Below are 19,130 nucleotides of genomic sequence, written 5' to 3' on the forward strand. Positions count from 1 at the left end.
CTAGATATGTACCTTGAAATCATGGCATTGTCTTGACACATTGAAAAGATTAACAGTATGTGCCACATAATGAGAATTAACTATGAGTCAGAGAAAGTGGAGCACATATACTAAGGATATGGCATTGTAACACTTTACATTGATGGAGTAATGTAACCATTTTCTCAAAGTTGTACTTTACCATGTCATAGTAGCTATCGGGATGAAAATGATATTTCCAGTAGTTAATCTAAAAAATCATGTCACATTAAGAACAAATGCATGCAGTAGAACAATATCTTCTTCCCTTTCTTTTGTGAGCATTACTGTCTTAGATACATTTGAAAAATCACTGCATTATGATTTATCTTTATTTAGAACTATATGTTTGTATGTTTAGGTTATCTGCACTTCATATAACTTGCACACACGTTGTAGTCAGAGGCACATTTACTTCTTAAACATATATTCCTAAAGTGTTATAAAGGTTATATCCTAAGTAAGTCAATGCAGTCTCATTCTTATTTTGTAAGTAAGCTTACCCACACACACATTCTGAAGTGCACATTAAGTGGCATGAGAATTACTTAATTCTTCATGAACTACTGTTAATTAGTCACACTGGCAAGCCCTTACCAAGTCTCACTTTTCAATGCTTGCTCTTGCACTGCTAGGACTGGCACACTACATCATGTAGCGCCTCACACCATATTTACCTGCCCAGCATTTTGAGCAGATTGAGTGATTTGTGAATGATAATGAGATAATACCTGATTTACGTATTCAGAGGGTTAATCTGCACTGTATAAGCACAATCTTGGACTAAGAAACTTGTATCATAGTAGAGAGTTCTGTCTGAATTTCTCAGCTATAAGGTTTGGGATGTGGGGGTTGCTCTCCTCCCGTGCAAACAAAACAAAAACCTTTCATTTTTTGTATTTCATGTCATGTTCATTTTTTAACTGGGCAATGTTTTACGTTTCACTGTTTTGATACATGTCAAAGAGATTAGCTCAAGAGCAGTGCCGTGATTTGGTTGAAAAGGAACACTTGCTTGTTGCTAGAAGCTCTATATGAAAAGATTTCAGTCCTTTTCAAAAGTTCCTTAACCAGTAGAAGCTTTAACAAATTTCAGAAAAAATGCCCTTGGTCAGTTTAGTTAAATTAGGGCTTTCATCTTCCAGACTTCATAAAATACAAAAAGTTTATAAAAAAGTAGCTTAAGGCTTGCTCTTGTATATAGATTTCCACAAAGGAAGAGGGAGGAGCATGTGGAATTATTCCTTAGAGTTATTTCTGATTGGTTATGTTTGTTTTCTAATTGGATGGGACTTGTACTCCTTAATTTGCATACATTTTGTCTATAGATGCGGTCTTTTAGCTAATTCGTTATCTGCAGAAGGATGCTAGTTCTCTTGTTACCAAAAGAAACTCCCAGCTCCTTTGTTAAAAACTTGCATTGTGAAAACTTCACAGTACATGGCTTATTACAGAGCATAGAATTGACTAACTAGTAGAGGAAGAAGTCTAAAAAGAACATTATCATGTTCTAAGGATCTGATAATAGGCATTTTTGGTAGTTTGCAGTCTTTATACTTTGAGGAGCAGACAGTAATGTATTATATAGTTGAACTGTAAACTCTAGTAAGTCTCTGTCATTGTGGCCTATATTGTACCATTTCTAGTAGAAAACAGTTGAGTGCTACACAATTTTACCAGCTTTGTGGTTCTTGGTGAAGCACCATTTAGTTTTTCTTTAAAACACATTAAGGATCTTAAATACTTATTTCAAGTCATGCTAACAACATAAACAAATAATATATTAGTGTATTGAACATGTGAAGCCATCTTTTACAGAGATGGTAGCTAGGAGTGTGGTAAGATGGGTCCAGTGCTTGGAGGTTCCCTATGTCCTGATTGTTTAATTCAAGTGATGTCTTTCCATGGCTTTGCATATGAGGCTGGTTAGTCTCATGGGTCTGTAATTACATGGGGCTATGGAAGGTCATCCCTTATGGAGGGAAATGGTTGTAGCTGTTCTCTATTTGCTTGCTACAAAACCTTTATGGAGGCTAAGACTAAACAGTGATTTTTGCGGAGCGGCTAAATTGTGATTCATGCTGTTTACGCTGCATCCAGGGATATTGTCAGGAGTCATCAATGTGGTATTTTTAGCTTTTGATAGCAGTATTAGGACTTGGTCTTGTGTGGTAGCTGGATGATAAATTTATGATATCAAGAGAGAAAAAATGTCCATGTATCTAGCTGAGCATAATAACTTATGTGACCTAGAACATAATTTTAAGTTTTTAGTTTTACAAGTGTTAAACAAAATTTTAAGAGGCAGTGGTGTAAAATAATTATTTATTTAATATTTATTTATTTGTTGATGTTTGATTACTTGGCAAGTATGACTGGGTAGAAGCTCATTTTCATTGGAGGCCCAGGGAGAAAAGCTCTGAAGTATTACAAAACATTTTATGAAAAATAATTTGATAGTCCTTAAAAATAATACAATACCAAATACAGTTTAAATAATTGCATCAAATTAGACATAATGTGAAAACATTGCTTAAAAGCAGATATAAGTTATGTGAGAAATGTTAGCCAGTTTATAGAGACATTAACAGTAAGTTAGTATAACTCAAACAGGAATTTCTATATGAAGTGAGAGAAAAACAGGATTATTTTACATTTAGAGAGAAAGCTATGGAGAGAAATTGACAGAAGTAAGGAAGTGACTGATGAAGGGAGAGTAAGGAGATGCAAGATGTGAAAAGATGTTTGTTCACATCTAGGGATATATTATATCCTGGAGCTGAGCAAGAACACAGCCATCTTTTGACTAGGAAGTCTTTCAGAATGGTTTTGAAGGACGGGAGGGAGGGCATTGAACTGATGGACAGAGATAAGAAGTTCCAGTCCTTAGCAACATGGTACAAGTACAGACAATGTCTAGCAAATTTGATAGGTTTGAAGACAGACAGGAGTTTTTCTTCACTGGATCATAAAGACTGACTGGGAACATAGTTGTGTAGAATGTTATTTAGTGCTGGACACGCAGATGAATTCTGGATGATTTTATAGATGGCAAGAAGTATGCATATGCATATAAATGGATTTTGGAATTGTTTGCTACCATAGATTCAGATTTAAATGAGGATGCTCCATTAAAACCTATGCTGAAGTCATGTGACCTAAGTCATTATTTTTTTTAATATAAATGAAGTTAGTTCTCTGATGATTTTTATCATCTGAAAAAATTCTAGTTTGGGTGTGAAAGCACTTATCTGTCTAATAAAGTTTACAGCTTTTATCAGTCCATGATCTGTGGTCTTTGATGGTTTTGGATTTATGTTTTTATATTGATTACAGTTTGCTGTTCCATTTGTATTAGTTTCTGTATATTTTAAAGTTTGACTATTACTAAATACCAGTAATTTCACTAAATGTTAATATATCATCACATACATAAAAAGAATGATCAGTGAGGTGTTTTTTTATTACTTAATTTAGAAATAATCTGCTACTAAAAAAAAAAATCTGCTTTTTCCTCCGTAAATAATCTCTAGGACCCCTCATCCCAGAAGCTAATCCTCTCAGTTCTTGGTCTCATTTCACCTTTACTGTACCTCTCAGACACTAACTACTCTGCTAATCCAGATTTGCTTAAAAAAAAGCCAGGAGGAGGCAGACAAGGAATAGATGAATTCCTTCCTCACAGGAGTACTTACTTGTCTAAGCAACTGCCTGATTGGATCTCTTCAATTCCTTTTAGACACTTTTTAAGAACATCTATGCATTAAGGCATACTACAATAATTTGCACCACAGGAATCTGGAGAACACACATCTTATAAGGCCACCTATATCCAATATGCAGCTATTTCATCTTTCCTACCACCAGCCTCACCAGTGCCCCACTGAACATAGATTTCAACCCTAAACTTTATGTTGTAGAAAATCCAGCAATATTCTCCTTCACATTTCTATGTCTCCCAACTAGATAGCTCTGGATGTGATCAGAAAAACATTATTTAATGCAGCATATAATAGAAATATTACTGTCCTACATAGATGAATTACCCATTACAGTCACAGCTTATTACCATATTTTCCTGAAAATAAGACCATGTCTTATACTTTTTCCCCTGCCGAAATACGCATTAGGGCTTATTATCAGGGGATGCCTTATTACCCCCCCCCAGTACAAAAATTGACATTTATTCATGTACACAAATCAACATTTATTCATGTACAAAAATTGACATTTATTCAGGTACACAAATTGACATTTATTTGGTACTTTTCTGTTGCTGGGCAATAGATCTATGTAATGCATTAACAGTTGTGTGAAAATTCTACACAAACAGTGCAACAAACATTTCAACTTCAGAATATCTACACCTTGGCTTTCACAATGCAATACTTCATGCTTAACAGAAAGTGCAGAAAAATCTCAATACATGTGTATTGGAGGAGGGGAATAAAACAGGTGAATAACTGCCACTTTTTGAGTGATGATGCTTTCTTTATTCTTTACCCAAACTGTAAGAGAAGAAGAATGGAAAGGCATAAAAATGATGTCTGGCAACTAGTGGACTTACTTTATAATTACCTCTTGATAATGAAACGTTACCTTAATACAATAAAGTCAAAAAACTGACAAGACCTTGCTGGCAGCTGAAAACAGAAGCAATCCATTCTGTTGTCCTGATAACGGAAAAGTTATTCAAATGTAGTCATGTCATCTTCTTCTGGAATACTGTCATAAGTCTACAACCCCAGAATTCTGGCCTGAATTTCTTGCGACTCCATTTCTTGTGGAACCATTGGCCCCAATCTGCCATGCCTAGCAATAGAGCTCTCTTTAAATGAGCACTGCTTGTCCATGTAGCCTGCTCGTAGTGTATTGATGACACAGCAGTCAGTGATTTTATCCCATTAATTTATGACCGAAGTCACAACTTGTTGCAGGCTAGGCTTCACAAAGTTGCCATGCTGATTTCTCTCTGTTCTATTTTCAATGTAGTTATTGAGTTCCATATGCAAATGCTCCTTGAATAGCTTGTTTATTGCAATATCAAGAGTCTGGAGATAGGCAGTCATTCCTGCGGGAATCATTTTTGATCTATTCTTCTCTGTGCAAGGAAATTGTGTCTTTATTGAGGTGGCTGCTGGCTGAATTCCAGACTAGCAGATCTCTTTCACCACCTCACAAAACAAGTGGCAGCATTACATCAACCCACTTCCTTATAACTGCTTGTGTACACCAGGCTTTTTCAGTTTCAAGAATGTAAATGCCTGAAACACATTCAGTCTTACCTTTCTTGCCCTTACTAATGATTAGAGGTGGGGTTTTCTTTCCGTCTAGACAAATTGCCAAAATACAGGTAACACGTGCACTTTTGTAATCAGTGGAGGGAATGTAGATTGATGAGGCACCCCTCTGATCAATTGTTGTTTGAGATCCTTAGCCCATAAACATTGCAGTTTCATCCATATTGGAGAGTTGGCATTTAGAAAAGCCGATGTTATCAACAAAGGACTTGAATGCAAGTGCACGTTTAATGACTTCAGTATTTTCCAGCTTGAACAGTGTTGTCAATCTTCTTAGAGACAGTTCATATCACTGAAGGAAGCCATCCAGCCAATGTTGTGATGCTTTGAATTCTTCTGAGGATATTTCTAACTGTGGTGCCATTGCAATGGCAAATGCTTGAATATCAGCCCTGTGCACAACCAAAGCCTTTGATCTCCTGTTAGCAATCCATTCACAGATGATGTATTGTAGCTCAGGAAATAATGGTTGCTGACCTGATCCATACTTGCACTTCTTAGCATTTCCCTCGTCTACCTATTGACTGAGGTTATCGTACTCTGCTCACCATTTTTGGACCATTCAGAGATCCAACTTCTTCTCTTTGCGGAAAGCCATCAGATTATTTCCCTGGGAGTCCTCCATGATTCCTTTCTTGTACTTGCCAGAATAGCTCTTTCTTTTTGCACTCATCTTGTTTGAGAGGGTTAATTAAAGACTTACGAGACAGGAGTGGCAACAAAAATGGTGACAATTAAAAAGACAAAACCACACCCGTTTGTTATCAAGTGCACACGTTTTACGTGCGTTGCCTGTATTTTGACCAATCAAAGTACACTTGCCAGTGTTTATGAATCAAGGATCTCAAAAATCAAGTGTGAGTGAAGATTAGGGTTACAGTAAGAATTGTGGAGGACTCCCGGGGAAAGAATCTTACGAATTTCTGCAAAGAGAAGAAGTTGGGTGTCCAAATGGCCTGAAAATGTACTGTGAACTTATATAATACATGCAAAATCTCTGTTCCACAAACACTATAGACATATAGGATCTGAGCAGCACATTTTTCACTAAGATAAGAAGTGCAAATACATTATGAATGTGTGAATGTCAACTTAGGTATTCTGTGGAAATATGCCATACTAAGTAACCTGTTCAAATGTAAATACATTAATAAAGTAATAAAATGGAATCATTCTGGAGTCATTCTACAAAGTGTTTGATTATCTGTTGTTAATAAATTGGTTGCAAAAGATTTTTCTTAAAAAATTATTCTGCTGCAGTTAATGTTCTAAGTTAATATTCTAAATTTTCTTACACACCAACATATGTTTCCTTTCTTGTACTCGACGGAATAGCTCTTTCTTTTTGCACTCATCTTGTCTGAGAGGGTTAATTGAAGACTTACAAGACAGGGGTGTCTACAAAAATGGTGACAATTAAGAAGACACAACCACTCCCGTTCATTATCAAGTGCACACGTTTTACGTGTGCTCTCTGTACTTTGACCAGTCAAAGTACACTTGCCAGTGTTTATGGGCCAAGGATCTCAAATGTCAAGTGTGAGTGAGGATTAGGGTTACATTAAGAATTGTGGATGACTCCTTGGGAAAGAATCTTACAAATTTCTGCAAAGAGAAGAAGTCGGGTGTCCAAATGGTCTGAAAACAGCAAGCAGAGTATGATAACCTCAGTCAATAGGTGGCAATAATATTATTTTATAATTCAACACGTCCATCGTGTGTTGATGATCTTAACTGTGGCTTATTTTTGGGATAGGGCTTATATCATGACCACCCTGGAAAACCATGCTAGGCCTTATTCTCTGGTTAGGTCTTATTTACTGAGAAATACGGTACCATTTTGGTAACAGGGCTGTATATGACCACCACCAATAAATCTGAAATCACTTTTCCTAGTTCCCCCATCTACAGGCAGGAAAGAGCACATGGAAGTGATATTTAGTACAGATTTCCTTTCTAATGAAACTCTTGTCTCATTCATCATAATCTGCCTGCATTTTCAATGTCTGTAAGTGATATAACTATCAATAATCACAAATATCTCACTCTGACATGCCTTTATAATCACCCAACTCCTCCAAAAGCACAAAAGACACATCATTCCAATGGCTCACCAGTAACTTAAAAAATGACTATTATTCTTTGGGGATTTATATATAGATTGGTCTGACTTCCACAATCTTTTTGAAGTACCTATATTAATCCTAGAACACCCTGTCTCTCCTCAACCACCAGGTTGTTAGGGTATCAGGAATAAGTATCTTACTGGAATGGATTATGACCTTGCCATCTTCCACCCTTTACCCTACATGCCTATTAGTGGATATAGTACAGCTGTGCAACTTGAACTTACCATAACAGTAGATGTTCAAATTTCTCACTGCTGCAATAGCCTATAATGCCTATAGCAGCCAGGGCCACAACTTGCCCAGGACTCAATGCCCACCAAGTCCTCAAAAGTCTCTGTCTCCCATCCACTTATGCAAATACATATTGTACATGAATGTATATATATATATATATATATATATATATATATATATATATATATATATATATATATGTCCTGATCATGGCCACTAGGCTCCCCAGGTTGTTTTAGCTTGATTTCAGTAGCTACCACTTTGTGGGACCTGTGTTACTGATGTGTTTCTATACTTTGTAATATCAGCTCTGTGTGCGTGGTCAGTGTTTTTTTTCTAATTTTTTGAGGTTCAGCTTTTTCTTTGCTTCAATAGTTTCTTATGTAATCATGCATACATATAAGTAAGAAGCAGAGGGTACATACGTGTGTTTGTGTGTGTGTGTGTGTGTGTGTGTGTGTGTGTGTGTGTGTGTGTGTGTGTGTGTGTGTGTGTGTGTGAGGGAATGACACATCTACTAGAAGCGAACGTGGGGAGCTTTTGTCAAACTGATGTGGTTTCAATGTCCTTCTGTAGAAGTGCTGTGAACTTATATAATACATGCAAAATCTCTGTTCCACAAACACTATAGACATGTAGGATCTGAGCAGCACATTTTTTACTAAGATAAGAAGTGCAAATACATTATGAATGTGTGAATGTCAAGTTTAGGTATTCTGTGGAAATATGCCATACTAAGCAACCTGTTCAAATGTAAATAAATTAATAAAGTAGTAGAATGGAATTATTCTGGAGTCATTCTACAGAGTTTGGTTATCTGTTGTTAATAATTTGGGTACAAAATATTTTTCTTATCAAAATTATTCTGCTGCAGTTAATGTTCTAAGTTAATGTTCTAAATTTTCTTCCACACCAACAGCTGTAAGGCATAAAGCAATATACATTCAAAAGGCAAGTACTCTGTGTGTAATGTGAGTCATTCCTTGAATATGAACATGCTTATGGATAATAATAATAATACTGCACATGGCTGTGCATCACATTTTTAAAGGATTCCTCTCTGTCTTTCTCTGGTTCATCATTAATCCTGTAATATATAAAGCAATCTTAAAACAGTTCATAATAAAGAAAAGCAAACTACTGTAGTATACATATTTGTTAAAAAAGTTCAAGGTTACTACATTCGACTGCTTTCTGATGCATGGAAGCTCTAGCTGACAGTATGCATTTTCTTTATGTCTTTAGGAAACCCGTATAATGGCTAGCCTAACTTCTGTACTGCATGATGAATCCCAGTGGAAATTCCCACATGAATTTAATCCTTCTAACTTCCTGAATGACAAGGGAGAGTTTGTTAAATCTGAGGCATTCATGCCATTTGGTGGAGGTAAGTTCAACGGTTTAGTTAGTTAGTACTGAGGCAAAGTTGATTGATCAACCTAGACCTGTTTTAGTTACCTCTAGGCCAAGGCAAAACAAGTAAGATACAAACAACTATTTGTTTCTCAACAATATGTGTACAGTACACATTGCACAGAAGTTATACTAACATATTATATATATATATATATATATATATATATATCTAGTGCTAGACCAGGCAGCTTATTAATGTTTTTTAAACATTTCTTCATAATAGCAACAGTGACATAGGTACACATACATTATTAAAAAGGAAAACAAGCCATAATGATATTTTGAAGTTTCAGTGCAGTATACATTTTTGTCAGTTATCTTTAACTCCACTGATGAATTGACACCCAGACTCCATGTGAAAACATGAGAAAAGGGGCTGCAGATGGATTGGATTAACTCCAATATCACTAAAATTGCTCAGTTTTTGCCTTCCCTTAAACCTCACTTCTCTTCCTCCTGAACATTATTCTACATGTATTGTTCCCACAACTTCCATTTATTTCTAATTTGCTCCTTCCCTTTTCGAATGATCCTAACTCAAATTATTTTATGCTGCTTACAATATTTAACATTTCAGTTAAAGTTAATTTAGATTTTGATTTCCATTTTCTAGAAATTGTGTTTTTGGCAGTCAATAGCATTAAATGTAGTAAGCCTTACCAGGCCTAGGTAATTCAGGTTCTGTGTCCAAACTTATAAAAATCATTGCCATTTGTTCCCCAGCATTTCTGAAAAAGTTGTAACTTTCTGAAATCTCCTAATTTGTTACACTTCCAAAAAGCACATTCCCCAAATACTACATACTTTCCCATTACCGTTTTAGCATTTGCTGTCTGCCTCAAGAAAAAAATATTTATTTATTTATCTATTTACCATTTGTTGACTATGTTAGTCTCACTAGGCCAGAGGCCTCTTTTCAGGAAAGACATGAGTTGGCATACTAGAGGAAATTTGTTCAGGGTATTAGAGAACTTTTATTCTGTCAGTAGGTGGCACTAGTGGTGCAAGGGCAGCCATTAGTGTAGCAGGTGATCATAGAGCAGAAGGTGAATGTGAAGAGAGGAGGTGATTGTGACTAATTTGCAGCCTAAGGATTTGATTATGCAACAGTTATTAGAGATTAAAGTATTGAATGCAGGTAATTCCTTTGGTGATGGGTAATGGTCTAAAACTGTGGATGAAATTGCCACTATTGACAATATAGTGAGGGATAGCAGTTGTAACACCAATCTTTATTTGACTCATCAGATAGGAGGTTTTGAGGAGGAAAGAAGTCTTTTTCAACAGTAATCATTAAATCCTGACCACAGGGAATGATATCTAGTTCTTCAGCGTCAGAGGTCATTTTGCTGATGTAGTGAAAAGCAAGGCAGAGAAGTGTGATAATGGTCATAGTGTAGGAGCATAGCTCTCAACCTTCCATCTCTGAAATGAGGAAAACTAGCTCTCATAATGTGGAACAAATGGGCAAAATGTGGAACACATACTAACAGCATGCTAACAACTTCAACTAGGTAGGTCATAGGATATTTAAAACATGCTGGTTTTACATATAGAAAAAGTTTTTTTAATGAATCAGTATGATTCTTTTCTACTTACCATGGATATCATTTAAAAAAATTTGGGTACGGCCGCGGTGGTGCAGCGGTTAGCGTTGTCGCCTCACAGCAAGAGGTTCCCTCGTTCGATTCTCGGCTGGAGCACCATCTGTCTGCATGTCTTCCCCGCGGTCGAGTGATGTTAAAGACATGCAGGAAGGTGCAAGCGTGAATGGGTGCACTTTCTTTGAAGGTTGGGCATCGAGCTGGCAACTCAGCACTGTAAAAATCCACTAACAATCATTAGCGGACCAGAGTTCCACTGTGGTGACCCCTAACTGGGAAAAGCCAAAAGACTTTTATCAGTTAAAAAAACTCCTAACACTGAATTTGTGACAATGCCTTTCAATGTGGAACTTTGAGGAACATGAACTTTTGAAGACCCCAATGAGGTATGTTCCTCGTAATGAGGTACACTTGAGAAGTATGTGTAGGAGACTTGGATCAATGCCTCTATTTACTAAGATGTGTACATTGTTGTGAGGAAGGCTTCCATGGATCATTGCAACTTTTAGAATAAAATAATAATTCCAATTGGTGTATTAATTCATCAGGTAGTAGTTCTGGTTCACTTTAATATAGAAACAATTTATGAGGTTTGTTCAGTGATAGAAGTAGCTTTGCAAATTATGGTACAACGTTTTGAGAATAAGCAGACATGAACCACAATCAAACATTGTGTTGCATGTTTGTGTAAGTAGAAAGTGTAAGGTGCAAAATATATGATTTACATGTAAATAGGCATTGTAAGCTGCAACTATGGTCAAGGAATACAAATTTAAAAGGACATGTGCATACATAATTATTAAAATGTTATAAACCTGTGCAATATGTGGAGAAAATAAAAGACAAACTGAACTATGGAATGGTTGATGGGAAGGTAATGTGGAACTGTTTGCAGGAAATGGACAATTAAAACACATTGATAACAAAATTGTTGTACAAAATAGTAGCTATTTCTAAAGATGGGTAACTTGGAGTGGAATTATCTTGCTTAAAATGTAAAAAATGGAGCCAAATAGCTAATAATAAAAGATATATGATAAAATCTCGCAAGCACCGCATGGCACAGCAACTGCAGGGTACAATAACTTTATTACCAAGGTTTAGCACTTTCTTCCCACCAATAGGGACTTCCTCAGAACAATGCATCAACACCCACCCAGCCTTTATATAACAACCAAAATCATTAATTAGCAATTAATCAATTAACTAACATCAATTAACTATTAAAGCTGTACATTAAAAAGCATATTCATTAATACATATGCTACTACACTAAAAGACTTTAACATAAAATATTCAATTTTAAAACACATGTGATTACAGTAGTTTCATTAATCCCTGGATACTCAGTAGCGTTTAACCACAGCTGCCATTTAAGTTCACATATATCTAAATGAAGGTCTATAATTCTACAAAGAACATCTTTGGTTACCTGTTGAATAACTGAAAATTTGAATTTGTGGTCCTTATGTAGGTTAATATGTCTACTTAATGCATTTGTTAACTTGCCATGGCTAATATCTAACAGATGTTCAGCTACTCTGTTCTTCAACAGTCTGCACATTTTTCCTACATAAAAAAAACAGGACAAGATTGGCACTTAGCCACATATACTACATGTTGACTGATACAATTGAAATGTCCATCAATAAATATGGGGGTATTGTTTAACCCATTCTGTAGTTTCCAAATATGTGAACAAAACGTACACATATTACATTTAAAATTACCCTTAATTCTATGTTGGTGACCACTACTACCAAGAGCAGCAGTCTCCAAAATGTTCAAATGATCGATCCTTTTTGTATGCCACCTTAGGCATAGCCCCCTCCTTATTCCCTATACTATTGACACTTTTCAGAATTTCCCAGTTATTAAGAACAGTTTCAACAACTTCAGGAGTAACCAAATTAAAGATGGTAATGAAGCTAGTTGTGTAATTATTCCTCTTACTAGCTTCCATAAACTGCATACTAAATTTCAAGCCCTTGCCATCTTCTAGTAAAGGTTGGTAAAACCCAAATACATGTTTAAATATAATTTCCTGTTGGATTTTTTTTTAACAGATCTAAAGGATACCCTCTCTTTAGGAATAACTGTTTAATGAAGGACAGTTCATCCAAAAATTCACAATCCATTGTAACCATTTGAGCAGCCTGCACCATCTGCCCTTTGACAATAGATTTTTTGTGATGGGCAGGATGCCAACTATTAAATTCCAAATAAGAATTAGAAAAGGTAGGTTTCCTATAGTTAGCTGACTTAAAATTTTCTATCAGCTTTATTATAAGTCATATCCACATCAAGATATGTAATATGTGTTTCACTATAACTATGAGTAAACTTCAAAAACGATTCTGTATTGTTCATATATTCAAGAAAAAGTTGAAGTTCAACCTCAGTACCTCCCTATATAACAAACAGATCATCCAAAAAATGAGTGTAGTATAATGTTTTACTGTGGAAGGGTCCGACCATTATATATACCTGTTCCCAATAGGGCATAACATAGTTCGAATAAACTGGGGTGCATGCAACCCCCATTGTCATACCTGTTATCTGTTTGTAATTCTGTCCTTCAAAGTGTATACAATTATTTTTAACACAACCTCCATTAATATAACCAACTTATTTGTCTCATCCTGGTCAAAAAGACCAGTTTTTAGTAGCTGATTCTCAAACCAATCACACCCTTTTTGGTGCGGAATCACAGAAAATAAGTTGCAATCATCAATGGTGACTATTATTATGTCACCATTGATTTTGATTTTATCTAACCCTTCCAAGAATTGCCAGGAATCCTTCGTAATATATGAGAATACCTTTAATCTCTTCTGAAGATGGAAATCGAAATATTTATCTATAAAATGGGCCTTTGATCTTTTCCCATCCACTATAGGTCTAATTTGGGATTATTAAGTCCTTTACAGATTTTGCGAATGCTGAATATATTAGATGTCATTGGAAATGTGTTTGTTATGTAACCAAATTCTTTCTCCCTAATTTGCCCTTGATGTAGCATATCTTCAAGACATAAGTCTATTTTCTTGTATGCTATATGTATTTCATTGAGGGAAACATCCTCATGCGTACCATCTGTCAGTATGATATTCATCCCATTTAAATAGTCACTCCTATCCATAATAACCACCCTGATTCCTTTGTCTGGCTTCATAATACGGGTGTTTAAATCCCCAGCCAAATCTTTTAACAAGATTCCCTCTTCATTAGTAAGGTTATAAATGTACTTTTTAGAATTATTTTGTTTAAATTTTCACCTGATCTCCTTCTCACAATTTTTTTTCATATATTTTAACCTGGTTATTCATGGGAGGATTGAATGTACTCGGTTTCTTAAGCCTTTCCACCTGTGTATCAGCTGTAGCATCAATACCATTGAACCACACCTTCAAATTAAGCTTACAGGTAAAGCACTTCAATTCAATTAATGTGTCAGCTAAATTTCCCCTTCGACTAGGTACATAGGTGAACCCCTTAGCTAGGAGATTAACATGTTCAACACCTATATATTTTATGGAGTAATTATAGACCTTAAAATCCTGAGTATCATTTAGTGCTACCTGTGGTTCAAAAATAGTTACCATTTCATCCAGTATTAAACCAGAATTATTAGTTACATCCTGTATATTTCTATTGTCATTCACATGTGTACAAAAAACACTTAAAGCATCAAAATTCTGTTCACTTCCACTCAGTAAATCATCAATAACACTATTATGAATATCAACATTAAAAACATCATTACAACCATAAGTGTTACCATCTAAGTCGTTGATCTTGTCATCATTATGGCTGGCTAAAATTATACATTCATTCAAACATAAACTGGTGTCACCATTATCCTTTCCATTTTTAATAATTCCAGAACTTAAGGCCCTTTTTAAATTCTCCCAATTTACAAAACACTCACAAAACTTCTCTATATCAACCCTAGAATCACTATCACTAGTGATTTCTGGGTTTGCCACAATAGGATGAACAGATAACAGAGAATCATTTGTAAAGAATGATGCATTCTGTATAATATTCGCTTCCATAACATCATTTTTCATAAAGGAATTAAATAAAATAAAATAGATGCTTTGATATTATCTAAACAATTAATTCCATTTACCATATGACCACCCAGGTCATTAAAATTAACTCTGTTTTGTGCATCCACATCATTTGAAATTTCAAAAATATAAGTACTGCTGTCATTAGAATCAATACTATCCTTAAAAGAACAAGATGCAGTCCTAGGGTCATCCTTTAGCGAATTGACTCCATTAGCATTTAAGCCAGGTGTAATAGGCAAAACCCAAACTTAACGTTGCCACACCAACGTTTTTATTAAAACCACCAGTCAAAACAAGTACGGAATCATTGTTAAATCTTTCAAGACATGCACAAGCCATACTGCTAGTAATACAAGTAGATAAAGCCCAACGAGCTTCATTAGCATAAAGTATTTCACTGCTTTTAAAAGTTTCTTTATGTTCATAACCATTTTTAACCACTAAAATGCCTGAATAAGCAGTTACATGGTTAACTGAAGATAACGTCTTTTCAGCTAGTTGTTCCAACAACAAGTCCTGCTCCTGGTTTTTGGTCTTGCTCCCTGGGAAACAAAATCTCTGTAACTGCTCCCGGAAAAATGAGGTTGTTGCTCTCTGCCTTTTAAACTCTCGGACCGTCTTACCCCTTTGCCACTCTAATTTTGAAATGGCTGAAAATTGTGCTGGTACTGTTTATCAGCTCTGGCGTCTGACATCATCTCCTCACCGCTCCATGCTTCGCCATTGGCTCGCTCGTCTTTGGTAGCCCGGGAACCTCCTGAAAGGGGATAAACATTGTCTTTAGCATATTCATTAATGTCCCTTTTAAGTTTGTTCATCTTCCTGATGAAAATAGTGGCACAGATGTCATCAACAGTTGAAAAAACATTGTAATAATTAGTCTTATGTTTTCCAAAAACCAAATCAACCTGGATCAGTCTATTTTTTTCATCTAAATCCTTGGAGAGTTTATCCATAGCTTGAATATTATACCTGGCCATTCATTTTAATAACTCAATACCTATATGCTCAAATAAACTGTGTAATTCTTTAAGTAAATCAGAGTATCACTGGGATACCTCCACAGATGCAGTTCCAATGGTAATTGCCCCAACTCCATGTTCCTTTCAAGATATGCTGTTTCATCTGAATTTTTTTAAAAACTAGTAAGTCCTTCTCAAACACCTTTAGTTTTTCAACCAAGGTTAAGGCTTCATGCTGAATTGTACCACTATTTCTTCTCTCAAGTTGAAAATTAAAATTATTGTTTTTCCAAGTTAAAGGTGCATTGATAACACTAGCGACATTTCTTTTAAGCTCAGGGTTTGACATGGCCTTGCATGTTAAGCAGAGATCGCCTCTGAGTAGACGATATGCCACAGAGTATAGCTGGAGATTTTTTAGATGGTCAGCATATAGCATCTGCTTTAGGCCTGTGATTTTTTTAGTGAGGTATTTCTGTGGCCTTTCCAGCTGTTGCAGATGTCTTGTGAGGTACATACCAAATGGGGCATTATACTCTATAATGGGTTTATGAGGGATGAGTACAGTGGGACAATGACCTCCTTTTTTCTGGATGAAAAGGCCTTAGTGATGAGGTGTGCCACATAGAAGGAGTTCCTGACTGTTGTGGTGATGTGGTTATCAAAGGTGAGACCACTGTCCACCTGTGTCCTTAAGTGACTCATCACACTTTTGGTGTTTAATGTACTGCCACCTATGTGGAAATTCATGGGTACATAGTTTTTCCTAAAGGGGATAACTATACATTTCTTGGCATTAAGCTTGAGCCCATGGCTCTGGCACCAAGCATCTGTTTCTGTAAAGCCTTTTTGTAGTATATCTACATCATTCGGGGTTTCAATAATTGCTCCCAGTTTGCATTCATCTACGAACTTTGTTATCCAGAGTCCCTTAGTGTTGGCCTGTACTTTAGAGAAGTAGATGCCAAACAAGATCGGTCCCAGAACTGAACCCTGAGGTACTCCACTTGTCACTTGTCTAGAGCTGGATTTGGAGTCGGCTACTTTTACAATCTGAGTTCTGTCAGTAAGCCAGTTGGCAACCCATTGAGTGATGTAGGGATTTATGCCCAGCTTAGTAAGTTTATCTATGATTGCAGAGTGGGGGATGGTGTCAAAGGCATTGCCGAGGTCCATATAGGCTGTGTGGACCACCTTACCCTCGTCTACAGGTCTGGAGACTAATTCATAGAAGTCAATCAGGTTCAGGAGACAAGATTGTCATGAACCCAAACTGGGTGGGGTCCAGTGTTTGAAGGTTGCCAATGTCTTTGTTTTTAAGTTCCATGGTAATGCATTCCATGCCCTTGCAGATCAGGCTCGTCAGACTGATGGGACAGTAGTTCCTGAGATCCAACGTGGATCCCCCCTTGTGGAGTGGGATAACTGTAGCTGTGCACAACTCAGTGGGCACAAAGCCTGAGGTGATTTAAATGTGAATCGTGGTTTTACCAACCTTTATTAGCAGATGGTAAGAGCTTGAAATTTAGTATGCAGTTTAGGGAAGTTAGTAAGGTGAATAATTACATGACTAGCTTCATTACCACCTTTAATTTGGATACTCCTGAAGTTGTTGAAACTGTTCTTAATAATTGGGAAGTTTTGAAAAGTGACAATAGTATAGGGAATAAGGAGGGGGGTTATGCCTGAGGTGGTATACAAAAAGGATTGATCATTAAAGAACATTTTGGAGAGTGCTGCTCTTGGTAGTAGTGGTCACCAACATAGAATTAAGGATAATTTTAAATGTAATATGTGTACATTTTGTTTACATATTTTGGAAACTAAAGAATGGTATAGGTTAAACTATACCCCCATATTTATTGATGGACATTTCAATTGTAGCAGTCAAAATGTAGTATATGTGGCTAAGTGCCAATTGTGTCCTGTTTTTTATGTAGGAAAAATGTGCAGACATTTCAAGAATAGAATGGCTGAACATTTGTTAGATATCTGGCATGGCAGGTTAACAAATGCATTAAGTAGACATATTAACCTACACAAGGACCACAAATTCAAATTTCTGGTTATTCAATAGGTAACCAAAGATGTTCAAGATAGAATTATAGATCTTAATTTAGATATATGTGAACTTAAATGGCAGCTGCAGTTAAACACTACTGAGTATCCAGGAATTAATAAAACTACTGTAATCAAAAGTGTGTTAAAATTGAATAATATTTTAGGTTACAGTCTTTTAGTGTACTAGCATATGTATTAATGAATATTTTTTTAGTGCATAGATTTAATAGCTAATTGATGTTAGTTAATTGATTAATTGTTAATTAATGATTTTGGGTGTTATATAAAGGCTGGTTGGGTGTTGATGCATTGTTCTGAGGAAGTCCCTATTGATGGGAAGAAAGCGTTAAACCTTGGTGAATAAAGTTATTGTACCCTGCAGTTGCTGTGTCATGCTGTGCTTGTGAGGTTCTACAGTTTTTTGTGGCAGCTGGTATATATGATAAAATGTTGAGTTAGGAGTGGGAGACAGATCACTTTTAGGTGAAATGCACAAAAAATTAGAATAATAATTATGGAAATGTAAAAGAAAATCATTACGTTCCAAAGCTGAATCTAAGTCACAGAGAGGTTTCTCATGATGGCACTTCTCAGTCAAGGGCAGAGAATGGTCATCATGAGACCTCTCTTTTATTTTCAAATTCTTATTCCTCGTTGGTATGTGAGACTGAAGATGATGGAAATAAAAGAATAATAGAACAGATGGTTAAAAAAATTAATAGGCTAGAAGTAAAGAGAAGATTTAAAGGTAGAGGGAGGAATGAAACCTGGCATTTTTCTAATTATGTTCATAGATCAATTTCTACTGATCATACTTGGCTGCAAAATTAGCTAAGTAAGTACTGTGCATATGTTTGAAAATAATCAGGAAAGTTTCTGATAATGAACAATATCATTTAGATATTTTTTGGTGGAGGGAAAAGAGTTGGTTTGTATTTTACATATAAATGTCAAAGAACCAGGAAAGATTTTGGTAGTGAGCATAGGAAGTGAAGGTTTTACAGTAGATTGAGAATAATGAATATGCATGCATTATTTGACTTCAGTTAAAAGAAAAGCATTATGGTATAAAATTGAAATGTACAGAATATATTATTATATGAGGGGAATTTTAATTCCAGTTTGATAGAAGTGAACAAAAGGAAAAGAATGTAGTTAGAAGATGCAGACATTGCAAAGACTTAATAAAAATAGATAACATTCTAGAGGATCAGCGGGTCTGGTTACTTTTGAGGAGAAATTAACCACTAGATTAGATTATCCTAGGATTTATTAAAATTTGTGTAGGTACCGTGAAGGGCCTACATGGAATGTATCTGTGTACACG

At 35.8% G+C, this 19,130-nt stretch overlaps 1 protein-coding gene across 4 annotated transcripts in view; it reads left to right on the forward strand.

The window, feature by feature from the left end:
* LOC122809626 (cytochrome P450 2F2-like) overlaps window positions 1-19,130 on the forward strand; it is a 916,584-nt gene that overhangs the window by 762,695 nt on the left and 134,759 nt on the right. For all 4 annotated transcript variants that reach the window (XM_044081263.1, XM_044081260.1, XM_044081261.1 and 1 more), the window contains exon 9: window positions 8,927-9,068. In XM_044081263.1, the coding sequence (XP_043937198.1) occupies window positions 8,927-9,068 (142 nt within the window). The remainder of the gene's footprint in view (window positions 1-8,926; window positions 9,069-19,130) is intronic.

The sequence above is a fragment of the Protopterus annectens genome, chromosome 8.part0 (assembly GCF_019279795.1).
Source record: "Protopterus annectens isolate FY-2018-M chromosome 8.part0, PAN1.0, whole genome shotgun sequence".
Classification (NCBI taxonomy): Eukaryota; Metazoa; Chordata; order Ceratodontiformes; family Protopteridae; genus Protopterus; species Protopterus annectens.